The sequence below is a fragment of the Onychomys torridus genome, chromosome 11 (genome assembly GCF_903995425.1).
Source record: "Onychomys torridus chromosome 11, mOncTor1.1, whole genome shotgun sequence".
Lineage (NCBI taxonomy): Eukaryota > Metazoa > Chordata > Mammalia > Rodentia > Cricetidae > Onychomys > Onychomys torridus.
The window spans coordinates 10,789,768-10,803,135 of NC_050453.1; the positions used below are offsets into that span (position 1 = coordinate 10,789,768).

Genomic DNA, 13,368 nt, shown 5'->3' on the forward strand with positions numbered 1-13,368 from the left:
CCCTCGAGCACCCAGCCGGGGCGGTCCGCCGGGGCAGGAGCGGGGCGGGGCGGGGCACCGAGCAAAGGTTGGCTTCTTAGCCCGGGACCTTCTCCACAGCTCCGCAGCATCATGACGGTGGGCGCCCGGCTCCGAAGCAAAGCGGCGAGCACCTTCGTGCGCCGAGGGCCCCTGGGGCGATCGCGCAGCGCCAGTGACGAGGAGACCGATGCCATCGTGGAGCACCTGGAGGGTGAGGACGAGGACCCCGCGAGCCAGGACGGTGCGCGCGAGGAGAGCGGACGGCGCGCGGGGACCCCAGGCGCGCGCAGAGTGCACCTCGCGGCGCTGCCCGAGCGCTACGAGCCCCTGGAGGAGGCCGCGCCAGGCGACAAGCCCAAGAAGAGGTACCGGCGAAAACTGAAGAAGTACGGCAAGGTAGGTCCCCAGGGCCCGGCCGCCCTCATCCAGACAGAACGGGGAGTTGCGCTGGGTGGAGTTGTGCCCGAGTCGCCACTAGGACAGTCACTTGGAGGGTGGCGCTGAGCGCGCAGGCTTAGGCGGGCAGGACCCTGCGCCCGGTTGTCGTTGGTGGGAAGGGAATGTTGAAGCCGTGGTGAGGTTAAGTGATCTGGAGATCGTGACCCAGTTGGGAAGTGGTAGCCCAGGTGCAATCCCCCACCCCCCACTCCCCTGGCCACCCCGCCACCTGAGAACGTTAGGTGATTCTGTCGTAGACGCCGAAGTTATCCGCGGGGCGTCCTGACTCAGCCAGTACACACCTAGCACCTGTGGAATCTCCCTCTCTCCAACAGTGATCTCTGCACTTTGAACTTGAGATGTTCTGCCAGCCTTTTGCTTTGGTGGGAGGGGGTGGGAAAGCGAGAGGAAGGATGAATGAGGAACGGAATGAGTTTCATTTCCAGGGTCAATGGTTCTGATTCCCAGGTGCTCCTGCCTGAAAGTAGAATTGCTCTCTTGGCCTGGACGAGGCTACGGGAGGGTGTTTGTGTGGGGGTCTAGGGGGTGAGGGGGTGAGGGAAATCACAAAACTCATTGATTGTGTTCCGGCCGAAGTCCTCTGGCCTCTCCTGATTTTACTGTCAGTGGCCTGCAGTGGGTGACCTTTATTATACAAGGCATTCAGTCCCTTATCAGGAGATTTATCATTCTCCTGAAAAATATGGCAGTGCTCGGTCACAAGCAGGCAATGGTCTGAAAGTGAATTAATGACGCGGGTTCCTCAGTTGTACGCTGGCATTTGGAGAGGTTTTGGGGTGACCATTCTGTGCCAGGCATTGTGCATACACTAACAGCGGGCAGGGAAAGTCCAAGGCCTACCAGGGAGATGTGGCAGACTGGGGCACGGGCTCCCTCACTGCATAGGAGAGAACCTAGCGATTACTCATCTCAGTGAGGCTAGTAAAATCAGGGACGCTTTCAAATTGCCCCCGACAAGGACGCCAGGCAGAAGAAAAGATAAGGTTTCAGCTCATGAAGGCAAGACAAGGAATCCCACACCTGTAATCCCAGGTACTCTGGAGGGCGGGGCCGGATGATTGATTGAAAGTTCAAGACCAGCCTGGGCTATATGACGAGATCCTATCAACAAAGTGCTCACCATGGCTAATACTGAGGTACCAGACCACACTAAAAAAAAAAAAAAAAAAAAAAAAGACAAAGTTCAGACATAAAGTAATAATGTTTGTGAGGATGTGGAGAAATTTTGAGCCTAGTACACTGGTGTTGGGATGTGTAAAATGGTGTAACTGTGATGGAAAGCAACTTGGAAGAACCTCAGCAAGCTGAACACAGAACGACTCTGTGATCTCAGGGTTGCACTCCAAGAGCTCTGAGGAAAGAACTGAAGGCTGGGCTGGGGGTGTGTGGAGCTCAGGTAGTTGAGTACTGGCCTAGCATTCACGAAGTCCTGGTTGGATCCCTGGTGCTATTTTAACTCGGCATAGTAGTCCACATCTGTAATCCCAGCTCTCAGGAAGTGAAGGCAAGGAGATCAGGATCTGGCTTTGTGGGCATGAGTGCTCACTGCCAAACCTAACAATCCGAGTTCAATCCCCAGAACCTTAGAAAACTGACACCCACAGCTGTCACCTGACCATGTATACACTGTGGCACACGTGCACATGTGTGCATACATACTACATATACTAAATACATGTAATTAAAAATTTTTGGAAAAATAGTCCAGAGTAATTGTTGGTTACCCTAGAGAGTTCCTGGGCTACATGACATTTGAGCTTTTAAAAAAAAAAAATAGAAAAGAGCTACTCAAGCAAGTATTTTTTATTTTAATTTTTCATGTGTATGGGTGTTTTGCCTTCATAAATGTTTGTGAAGCAAATTGTTTTACATACTTGTTCACAGAAGTCTCATTTACCAACGGACAAAAAGTAAAAAAAAAAAATCCAAATATATATGAGTAGATGAACAAAGTGTGGGCTAGACACACTATGGATTATTATTTAATAACCATAAGAAGAACTAATATTAGCTGCCATGCAGCTCAACATGATGTTAAGTAAAAGAAGCCACGATTTCCTTTATGTGAAATGGTAAGTCCAGACAGAACGGTGATGGTAGTTTTAGGGACTGGACAGAGGCATAGAGATACCCACTTTATGTGTGCTTTCCTTCTGGGATGAGAGTGTTTTGGAAGTGGACAGAACTGGTAGTTACACATTATACAGGCATTCAATGCCACTAACTTTTTTACTTTATAAAATCTTTTATTTTATATGAATGGGAGGGTTTTTTTGCCTACATGTATGTCTGTGCCACTTGCTTGATGACCACAGAGGCCAGAAGAGGACCTTGATTCCCCTGGAACTGGAGTCACAGACGGTTGTGAGCCACCATGTGGGAGCTGGAAACTGAACCCAGGTCCTCTAGAAGAGCAGCCAGTGCTCTTAACTGCTGAGCCAGTTGTCCGGCTGTGTGTGTGTGTGTGTGTGTGTGTGTGTGTGAGAGAGAGAGAGAGAGAGAGAGAGAGAGAGAGAGAGAGAGAGAGACGAGTGAGAGAGAGAGAGAGATTTTGACATGAAAAGGTTGTTTTTTTTGTTGTTGTTGTTTTTGTTTGTTTGTTTTTGTTTTTGTTTTTAGTTTTTTTTTTTTTTTTTTTTACCAAAATGGAGAGAAGAGAGATGTGGGAAAGCTCTGGAATGTTACACAGTAGCTCAGTAGTCCCAAGAAGTCCAGATGAGATTTTAGCCCCACATGAGGGGTCATAAGAGTCATCCCGGCTTCCCCCTCCTCAGACCAGCTGAGAGTGTACCAGGTTCCCACAGGAAGGAAAAAGACCCCCCTCCCTTTTCGGCAAAGCCATAGAACAGCCACGGTCCTGCAGAAGAAGATGGGGGTGGGGTGGATCTGTACTTGCCTCAGTTGCCAGGCAAGGCTTTCTGTTAGAAATGAATAGCTCCAATCATTGGTTATTACGGACTGTGTTTTCTTTGCGTTCCCATTCCTGTTAACGTCTCAGATCCTTCATCCAAGCCCCTTCCTGCTTCTATTTAAGGAAAGTTGTTGGCCTTTGTGCAACATGAAAGAGCAGGCTCACTCCCCCGCTGCCCCACCCACCCCCACCAGCATCGTGGTCCTCCCCAGGAGCCCACCCTCACACCGTGCTGGTCCAGCCTTCTGGAAGCCTTTGTGCCTGGGCCTCTTGTAGAGATCAATGTTCCCAGCTGATTTAAAAGAAATAATTGCATTCCTCTGGTGCACAGATTACTGTTAAAATGCTATCTGCTGGGCACTGGGCTAAGGAAGGAACCTGAGTTGGCGGTGTTCCGCCAGGAGGCTGGATGTCTGCTACCTTCTCTATGTTCCGTGTCTCAGTCCCCTCAGCAAACTGGGAAGCTGGCATGGAAGAGAATGAAGCTGCAGAGTCAGAGAGCTGAAGAGCTGGGAGGGAGCCTTGCCTGGCCCCTTCCTCTGCAGATCTGTGGGCGAGATGGATGGAACATGCCTCACTCAGACTTAGCTGAAAATAATCATAGGCTGCCCTTGCAGGCACCCTTGAGAGGCATGGAGAGAAGTGCAGTGAGAAAAAGAACTAAGTTATGTTAATCAAGAAGCTAGGAGAGGGTTGGGGGGGTAAAATAGAGAGTGTGGGGGTAGGCAGGTATGGTGTCGCAGGCTTGTAAGCCCAGCATTCTGGAAACTGAGGTAGGATCAGGAGCTCAGGGCCAACTTGGTCTACACAGTAAATGGGACCCTATCTCAAAAAAAAAAAAAAAAAAAGTGAGACTTGGTGATGGATCTCACTGGTAGACCACTTGCTTAGCGTATGCCAAGCCCTAGCTTTGACTACACAAAGAAAGGAAGGGAGTTGGGGATTTAGCTCAGTGGTAGAGCGCTTGTCTAGCAAGCGCAAGGCCCTGGGTTTGGTCTTCAGCTTGGGGTGGGGGGAGAGTAGAAGACAAGTTCTCATGTTTAAAGTAGGGGTCAAGAGCAGTCTACCAGATGTGAGAGCTGCATGACTATCCAATGGCTGTATGACCTTGGGCTTGGCTTCCTCTCACAGCCTGTTTCTTCCTCTGTGCTGTTTGATAATATGAGGGCTGGGTTGGTGGGGGGTAGGGGGAAGTGCATGCCATTTAAGCATGAGAACTGAGTAAAAAGCTTGGCACAGTGGCACAAACTTATAAACACAGCTCTGGGAAGGTGAAGACAGACGAGCCAAGGTAGACGAATCCATGAACTCAGGTTCAGTGAGAGAGCTTGTCTCTAAATAAATAAACAAGGTGGAGAGCAATTTAGGAAGACACGGAGTATTGATCTCTCTCTCTCTCTCTCTCTCTCTCTCTCACACACACACACACACACACACACACACACACACACACACACCACCCTACTAACACACATACCAGGGCATATCGAGAGTCAATAAACGAATCCATGTGGAAGTTCTAGATGTCAGGGTGCCTGACTGAGGTTCTGGAGCTAGAGCTATATGCTGCTACCCTTTGAGGAGTGGATTCTCCTCTTTTGGATTTTGTAGCTGACCGCCCATCTCAGGTTGGCGCTAGGCTGAGGGCAGCTCAACAGAGGACTTGACCTTTGGGATCAGACAGTGACGTCTGTGGAGAGATGATTTCCTCTTCTAAATCAGAGGGACATGGGGTCCCTAGCCCCCACTGGGGGTTGGCTCCAATGTTCTCTACAGCTCTGGAACTCAGAGCTAAAATCATCAGAGCTGCTCCTTCCCGCTCTTTGCAGCTTCCAGAAGCCATCTTCCTCCCTTTCAAAGCCAGTAATATGCTCTACCCCACATCTTCCTTCTCGCCCCTCCCCCTCCATCTTCTGCCTGACCCCTGCAAACCTCTGCATTAGGATACTCAAATGGAGTAGAGCCACTCTTTGCCTGGTGTGCAGGAGGCCCCAGGGAACCTCCCACCTGGAGATGTCTTAGCTGACTCATACTGGCAAAGTCCCTCTTGCCATTTCAGCTAATAGAGTCATGAGTTCTGAGAAGTAAGGTGTGAATCTGAGGGCTAGCCTGGCACCCTCGTCTCCCACACTTTCCCATCTTCAGCATCCCTGTGAGAGGATTTGTTTTACTCCAAGTCCTTTCCTTCAAATAGCACTGGTGTGGAAGTCAATAGCTGGGTTCCATGGTATGTTCCATGTCAGCTCATCTACTGAGTGAGATCCTTTCTCAAAATGAGAGAGAGACAGAGAGAGAGACAGAGAGAGAGAGAGAGAGAGAGAGAGAGAATTTTGCTGTCCTCAGTCCTCTTTACCCCCCCCCAACACACACACAAAAGGCCACACATATTCCCATTATACAGATGAGGAAACTGAGGCCAAGCAATGTTAAAAGGATGGGATTGGAATTCCTGGCCATGAGCACAAGGACAATTACAGACCACCTTCATTAAAGAGAGGTGTAACATGGGATGAAGGCTTTTGGCTCTGCAGTGAGATTTCTCTGGGGAAGCTTCAGCTCTGCCCCTTACCAGCTATGTGGTATCAAAGGCATGTGACTTCCCTGTGATTTCTTCTTGCTGATCCCTTCAGTGAAGTCCATCAAGGACATACCAGTCACCCATGAAGCCAACTTGCTTCGTGCAACGAGAGACAATGCCAGAAGAATTATGGGATATCAGAAGGTGAATGCCCCAAGCAGCGAGTTAAAAGCATGAATCTGAGCTGGAGTTACCAGCATTTAAGAAGCATTCAAGCCGGGCAGTGGTGGCGCATGCCTGTAATCCCAGCACTTGGGAGGCAGAGCCAGGCGGATCTGTGGATCTCAAGGCCAGCCTGGTCTACAGAGCTAGTCCAGGACAGGCTCCAAAGCTACAGAGAAACCCTGTCTCAAAAAACCAAAAGAAGAAGAAGGAGGAGGAGGAGGAGGAGGAGGAGGAGGAGGAGGAGGAGGAGGAGGAGAAGAAGAAGAAGAAGAAGAAGAAGAAGAAGAAGAAGAAGAAGAAGAAGAAGAAGAAGAAGAAGAAGAATTCAAAGTCCGAGGTTCTAGGCAGAGCATGGAGGAAGACCCAGCATTGAGGAACCTCAGTGGTTCAAACTCTGCAAGAAGATAGGAGGAGTGCCCTGTGGAGTAGGAGAGATCCAGGAGAAGATGCAGTTAGGTGATCGCAAAGCTCAGGGAGGGAAACGCAGAACCCTCCAAGGACCGCACAACATCCATGTGTGGCATCCTTGACCAGGCAGTCCCTGAATGGTTGCGGGCAGCAGCCAGTATGACAGGGAAGAAGTGTGGAGTGGAGTCCGTGTCTGGAGGCTTTTTCACGTGGAGCAGAGACACGGGGCAGGGCCAAAGTGACTTTGCATAGTATAAGCTAAGAACGGGCTGACAGGAAGATAAGGATGCTACTAGAAAAGAGAAACCAAGGGATGATGGGAAAGAACCAAGAACAGTGTGGGGAAGATGTGAGAAAAAGGGCCAGTTCCCCGTGGTTACACTGGCAGGGTGGGAGAAACCAGGAGTCAGAGCACTGGGCTTAGGGCCGATAGGGGAAGATGAACAGGTTTCCTAAGCAATGAGGACATGGGCTGCGCTAGTGTGTAGAGATGGCTGGGGTCCGGAGAGGAAAAGGTTGAGCCGTATCTGAAAGAGAGAGAGAGGTCAACCCACCTGGGCAGGTGGGGTGACTTCACCAGGCAGCATTGGGTGTCACGGTGAGCCTTGTGATTGGGATCCAGGATCTTCAGTGGAACCGGGCTGTGTATTTTATAGTCCGAAAAAATCACAGGGCTGAAAGCCAAGAGGTGCAAGAGAAGGTTCTGGTCGGTTATGTGGGTGTCAAGAATGACAAAAGAATGTGGAGATGAGAAGAGGAATTCCGGGGCACGATGCAGTAGATGTTAGCCATTAGTGGGCTCAAAGTTTGGATGTAGCTCCATCTGAGCCCCTGGCATTTGATGCCCCCTGTTCCAGCACCCACACTCACCGAGGAGGAGGAGGAGGAGGAGGAAGGCAGCATCCAAAAAGCATTGCCTCGTCCTTACCCTCAGCAAATGTAAGACTGTTCTGGAAACATAAAAGGCTTGTGCACATGCCGCCCTTGGAGAGTGGTGAAAACTTCCGGGTTACAAACATTTGGGTCAGACCAGAGTAGGCACAAGGTGCATAGGAAGGACCAGCTAAGCCGTCCAACAAGTTGCCTGAAGGAAAACTTAACTCCGCCTATGACGGCACCGACACTTTCAACTGGGGAAGTGGGGTGAGTCTCAGTTTAAAACAACAAAGGCGTTGTTAGTTCTAGAGCTGGCCGCCTCCATGCTGTTTCTAAGAAGGCTTGCGAGTTATCTGGAAATGTGCTGTGCTTGCGCGCACTTTGCAAGGAGAATGTCTGTTGTGAGCAGGGATGGGGACCCAGGGCGCTGCAGATGTGAAGACACAGGGCCTCCATAGATTGCCCTGAATGCATGAAAGCGAACGATTCTCTGTGCATGTCTTGGTGACTCGTGGAAGAATCAACAGGTTGTCTCACCTAACCTTTGCTTTTCTCTTCCTTAAAAATAGAATTTCGGGAAGGCCATCAGCAAAGGATGCCGGTACATCGTCATTGGTCTGCAGGGATTTGCTGCCGCCTACTCCGCCCCATTTGGAGTGGCCACCAGCGTGGTATCCTTCGTGCGCTAACCGGAGCTGCAGGGGCAGGCATCACCAGAACGCTTCTGCCCCAAGAGACAGTGTGACTCCACCAGCACTTCAGACTTGGAACTCTGAAGAGAAACCCTGCTTCAGGCTCCATTGTTGAACTGGTTGAGTGTTAGGCGGGAGCCATCCCTGCTCATCCGCTGAGCCACTCGATTCTCTTAGCCGTGCACGGATCAGCCCTGCGGAGAATTAGGTCAAGATCAAGTTGGGGTTAGGGTTAGGCTAGCCTTCCTAGGGCACAGGGAGGCAGACTCATGGCAGGTCCGGGGTCTGAGCCATGCGGGCAGTGGGTGAGTTTTGAGGGAGGAGGATGCAGAGCTCTAATGGGGTAGTTGCTAGGTTCTGGAAAGGTCGAGCGAGGGGGCTGATGGACACTGGCCTTGGCCTTCCATGATCCTCTCATTGAGAACAGGGAGGGAGCTGTTTGTTTCTGACGTCTCTCTCTCGCTCTCTCATCCTCGCTTTGGTTTACTGAGCTGTCATTGGGAGTTTAATTACAGGTTTGGGAAGAAAGAAGGAAGGAAACCGTCTTTGAAGACCACGATGCTTTGAAACCCGTGTTCACAGCTGTGTGCGGACTGTTGAAAGTAGATCAGAGGGTGTCATTTTCCTAAGTATTTTATAACTATGCAGCCGGCAATGAGGGAGTGAGGGCATGTTCAGATGCAAGCTCGGAGGCTGCAGCAGGTGCTTAGAGTCTGAACCTGGTCCAGGGATTGTGTTTGGAGTAGGCGGGGCTCCTGCAGATGTGGTTGTCCATACCGCTCCACTGCTGACTGGTGCCTAACTCCCCCATTTGATTGAGGAGAAAGAGAAAGGGAGAGAGAGAGAGAGAGAGAGAGAGAGAGAGAGAGAGAGGAGAAGGGGGACAGAGAAAAGAGGGAGGAGAGGGGGAGAGAGAGAGAGAAGTGTTGACAGGTGTATTTGTATATTTAGAGGAACAACCAGCAAGTAAAAGAGGCAGGAAGAAGAAAAGGAACCAAGAACAACATTGGACAAGCAATGACAGCTGGGGACCCAGGGATGCATGCTTGTGATGGGGATCTCCTTGGGAGGGCTGGGCTGGTTGCATGTAAGGCCAGAGGAAGCTGGAGGACGAGCCACCATGGTGGTTGAGCTTCTTAGGCCAGCATCTCACTTGGATTCAAAGATGAGGCACGAGTCCCAGGCTTGACGCTCACCAAGGATGGTTCGTAGACTACCACTGAGTGCTCACAGAGTAAGGGAAGAAGCCCTTGAAAGGCTAGGATGTTTGGGAAACTGTACTGGTGTGTTTCACAACTGTTCTTAGAGTCATTCACAGAGGTTCCTCTCACCGTAACCCTTGGCCCACCCCACAGCAGGCGAGGATCCCAACTTTGCTTCTAGAGTATCCAAGATCCAGAGAGGTTCTTGGGACCACTCTGCAGGATCAGTATCAGTTTGTTGGCCTGGAAGGCTTCCTGGAGCACACACAAAAAAGCCAAGATGCTCATACCTCACCCGTGGGGCCCACTCATCAGGCACTGATAGGGGCGGGGGTGGGGGGAGACAGACAGATGGACAGAAGAGGAGCAGGTAGAGGAGACAGTAGCAGTTGCCCACTGAGACCCAGCCTCCCCTCTGGAAGCTCCTGTTGAAGTTCCCTAGTCCCTGGAGCTGGGAAATAAGTGGTCTTGCTTTATCCCTAGTAGCACAAGCTGGTTATATACAGGTTCACAATGTGATGGGATGATGCTTGCTGGTAAGTCCTAGGATGGAAAATGGAAAGGTAAATAGGAGAAAAAAAGCCACATGCAGTTGGCTGGAAAGAATCAGGAATGTGAAGCTTGCAAGATGCCTCCCTGGCCACCTCCTGATGCCACCGAGCCCCAGGAAGCCCATGACATCCTGCTAGGTAGGGAGATGTGTGACCTAGGAAGGGATGAACAGTCAAGGGCACTTCCTTCCCTGGGAGTCTCTTCCTCTCCACCTCCCCAAACCAGCAAAGCTAAGCATATCTGGCCCTGAGCCTCCAAATTCGGCTAAGAATTAACTCAGAAATGTCCAAAGTCAAAAGTTTGCAGGGACTGTCCTGAGACTCGACCGGGCTCGCTGGAAGGTGACTTCAGCCCCTGAACAGACTGTGATCACATCCCCTGTGTGGGACTCTTGGTTCATGTTGCAGACTACTGCTCTGTTGCTTTTCTCTGTATTCTCTTGTGTTCAGCAGCAGGGCCCACACCCTACTGCAACTGAATTGAAGAGCTTGGCTTTCCCATTACTGGCTTCTAACCTTTTTTTTTTTTCCCTGTATCCCTCTCTTGCCTTGTGTAAATAAAAGTCCCAGCTTGCCTTGGTTTTCCTATGTGTCATGGGCTATCTCTCCCCCGAGGAAGGTGGCTGGGGCCCAGCAGGACCTGGGAATGTGGGATGGTGGGTGATGACGCCAGGGCCCCTCCACACCAGCAGTGATAAAGGCTTCATTTTCTGGAATCCCTCAGGACAGGCTCTAGGGTGGGGAAGGCACAGCCCCACCATCTGTTACAAATGAAAAATTTCCAGAACCTTTGACTGAAGTGAGAAGCCAGGAGGCTGCATTCTCCACAAGCAAGATGCTTCTGATCTCTGCCTTGGTTGGGAAATGCCTCTGCTAATGGGGCTCCAGGGAGGGGGCTGGGCCAGCAGAGCAGGCCTGAGTGTCCACACTGGCTTGTTGGCATGAATGCCTGCTCACTGAATTCTCACAGAAGCAATGGTAGAGGCCGAGCAAATAATAGGCAAGTAGGCAAGTGGTCCTGGGCAGCCATCAGATTACCCGGTGAGGCAGGTTCATGGTAATAAGTCCCTACCTGTTAATGAGAATGACATAGGCCTCTATAGCAGAGTTCTTTCTCACCACGGGAACCCTAGGTTCCATCTCCAGCGGGCAGGCGGCGGGTAGAGGGTTGGGTGGGGTTAGATCATGACTCTCAACTCATGCAGGAGAGTGGAAACACTACCTACCATTGGAGCTGGACATGGCAGCGTACATTATCTCAGCACTGAAGAGGGGAGGTGACGGAGTGGGTCTTTCACCACCTTGGAACGCCATCCCATCTTCACCTCCAACCCCAGCTGTTTCTCTGCCCAGTGCCTGTGTCTGGTCAGAAATTTACCAAATGACATCTGTGACCAAGAAGCAGGACTTGAATTCAGACCTTGGTGGCTTTCAGGGATCACTGGCCATGGAACCATGTTTTAATAGAGCAGTGGTTTCCAACCTTCCTAATGCTGCGACCCTTTACTACAGTTCCTCATGTTGTGCTGACTCCCCAACCATAAAGTTATTTTGCTGCTACTCCGTAACTGTAATTCCACTACTGTCATGAATCATAATGTAAATATCTGTGTTCTCCAGTGGTCTTAGGTGACTCCCCCCTGGAGGGGTCATGACCCACAGGTTGAGAACTGCTGCATTAGGCAGTCTCAGTTCAGAGTTGGTGTTCTCATTACTATTCCTGGTTCTGTCTCTGCAGAAGAGCAGAGAAATGAAGAGGGCTCACCGTGTCTGGAGCGTCCTGGTAAACTTAGTTTGGGAGAAAGTGTAGATACAGGTTAGATCCAAGGCGTTGGGGGTAGGCAGGACACCCTCCATATCTCTGCAAAGGCTGTATTTCAGGGGCCCCAAAGCCTATTGAGAAAGAAAGAAGTCACGAGCTCCCTTAATCATTTTTAGAAAACTGTGGAGAAGTAAATACTGGGTTTTGTTTTTAAATTTGGAGGCCAAGTTGTTTTGGAGCCAAATCACTCCTGCTCATCACAACCAAAGGGAAAGCAGATCTTAAGCTCTCCCACGGGGCCCAGTGCCAAACCTGGCAGGAACACCAGCTGTGCAGGGCGCGGGGCACAGGGCAAGGGAACAAAGGCCTGTTGGGAGCGCCTGTGCCAAACCTGTGCCCCTGGGGGCTTCTAGCTCTGACCTCCATCTCCAGCACCTTGAGGACTGACTTGGCTTTTTCAAAAGGTTTTTCTCAGGTGATTTCCTCTTCTGCCCATGGTGACAAGGCCCAAAATAGATGCATCTCGTTGAAAGCAGACAGGAGTCCGAGCCAGGACTGGGGTGTTGATCAGCAGTGGAATGCTTGCCTAGCCTGTGCAAGGCCTCAGGTTCTGTCCCCAGAACTGCAATAAAGAGATAAGTAGATTATTAATTAAATAAGCAGCGGAGCCAACGGACTGGGCAGAAATCGAAGCACTTCTACTGGCTCTTCAAAGCCAGGGTGAATAGTGTCCACCTGGGACTTACCCTCTTTACTCCTCATTGAGATAAACAACTTATTTTTGGTTTTGGCTTGCTCCAAGGGACGTTCAGAGTTGTTGCAAAGGCAAAATGTGGTCAGAGGATGTGGGGAGGTAATGGGTGGGAGGGAAATTAATAAAGGCCAGAGTGATAGAAATCAGGGAGCCTGGCTTGGTAGAGCATGTCTTTCATCCCAGCACTTGGGAGACAGAGACAAGAGGATCTCTGTAAGTTCGAAGCCAGCTTGGTCTATAGAGAGAGAACCAGGGCCACACAGAAAGACCTTGCCTGAAAAAGAAGAAAGAAACCACTACATTCATATATGAAACTGTCAAACTTAATTTAAAAAATGAAAAAAAAAAAAACAGTGGTGAGATTACCTCATTTACTATTTATTTTAAGCAGGAAATTATCTATTAAGAAACATGTTTACAAATTTATCTTTAACTGCTTATGGTGAGGTGAAAGTGGTATATAAGTTGATTAGTAACTTTCTCCACAATTCTTATTCTTTTAGACAAAATCAGGCTTGAAGGTGGCTTCCAGTATGTTCATTTAACTGGATCTGCAAGCCATTCATGGAGCCCATGAGCCCTATCTACCATCTGCTGTGTTGGTCACACAGATCTGGGTACAGGGATCAGAGGAGAGAGCTAAGCTTCCTGTACAACCCCAAGTTCAGGAATGAGGTGCTGCGACCCTGTGGGTGTTTAATCATTCCCTTGGCTCTCTGTTTCACCTCAATAACCACATATGGGTTTGCAATGAAAAGAGAAACTCAAAGACGATTTGGAGGGCAGCTCCGGTGCTGCATCCAGGTGTCTTGCTCAGTTTCTGTTTGTTGTTGTTGTAGCAAAGTATCCAAGAAAACAAGGTACAGGAGTAAAGACATGGCTCTGGGAGTTTTAGGTCTGTGGCAAGACAGAAACATGGAAGGCCATGGCAAGAAAAAAGCCACTTACCTCAAAGGTAGCCAAAGAGCTGAGAGAAGACACAGGGCGGG

The 13,368-nt window shown here is 50.1% G+C and overlaps 1 protein-coding gene across 1 annotated transcript; it reads left to right on the plus strand.

The window, feature by feature from the left end:
* Positions 1–68: 68 nt before the first annotated feature.
* On the plus strand, positions 69–8,975 carry C11H1orf115 (chromosome 11 C1orf115 homolog). Its single transcript, XM_036202506.1, has 2 exons — positions 69–417; positions 7,988–8,975. The coding sequence occupies exons 1-2, from the start codon at positions 112–114 to the stop codon at positions 8,105–8,107; spliced, it is 426 nt and encodes a 141-aa protein (XP_036058399.1). The 5' UTR covers positions 69–111; the 3' UTR covers positions 8,108–8,975.
* The last annotated feature ends 4,393 nt before the right edge of the window (positions 8,976–13,368 follow it).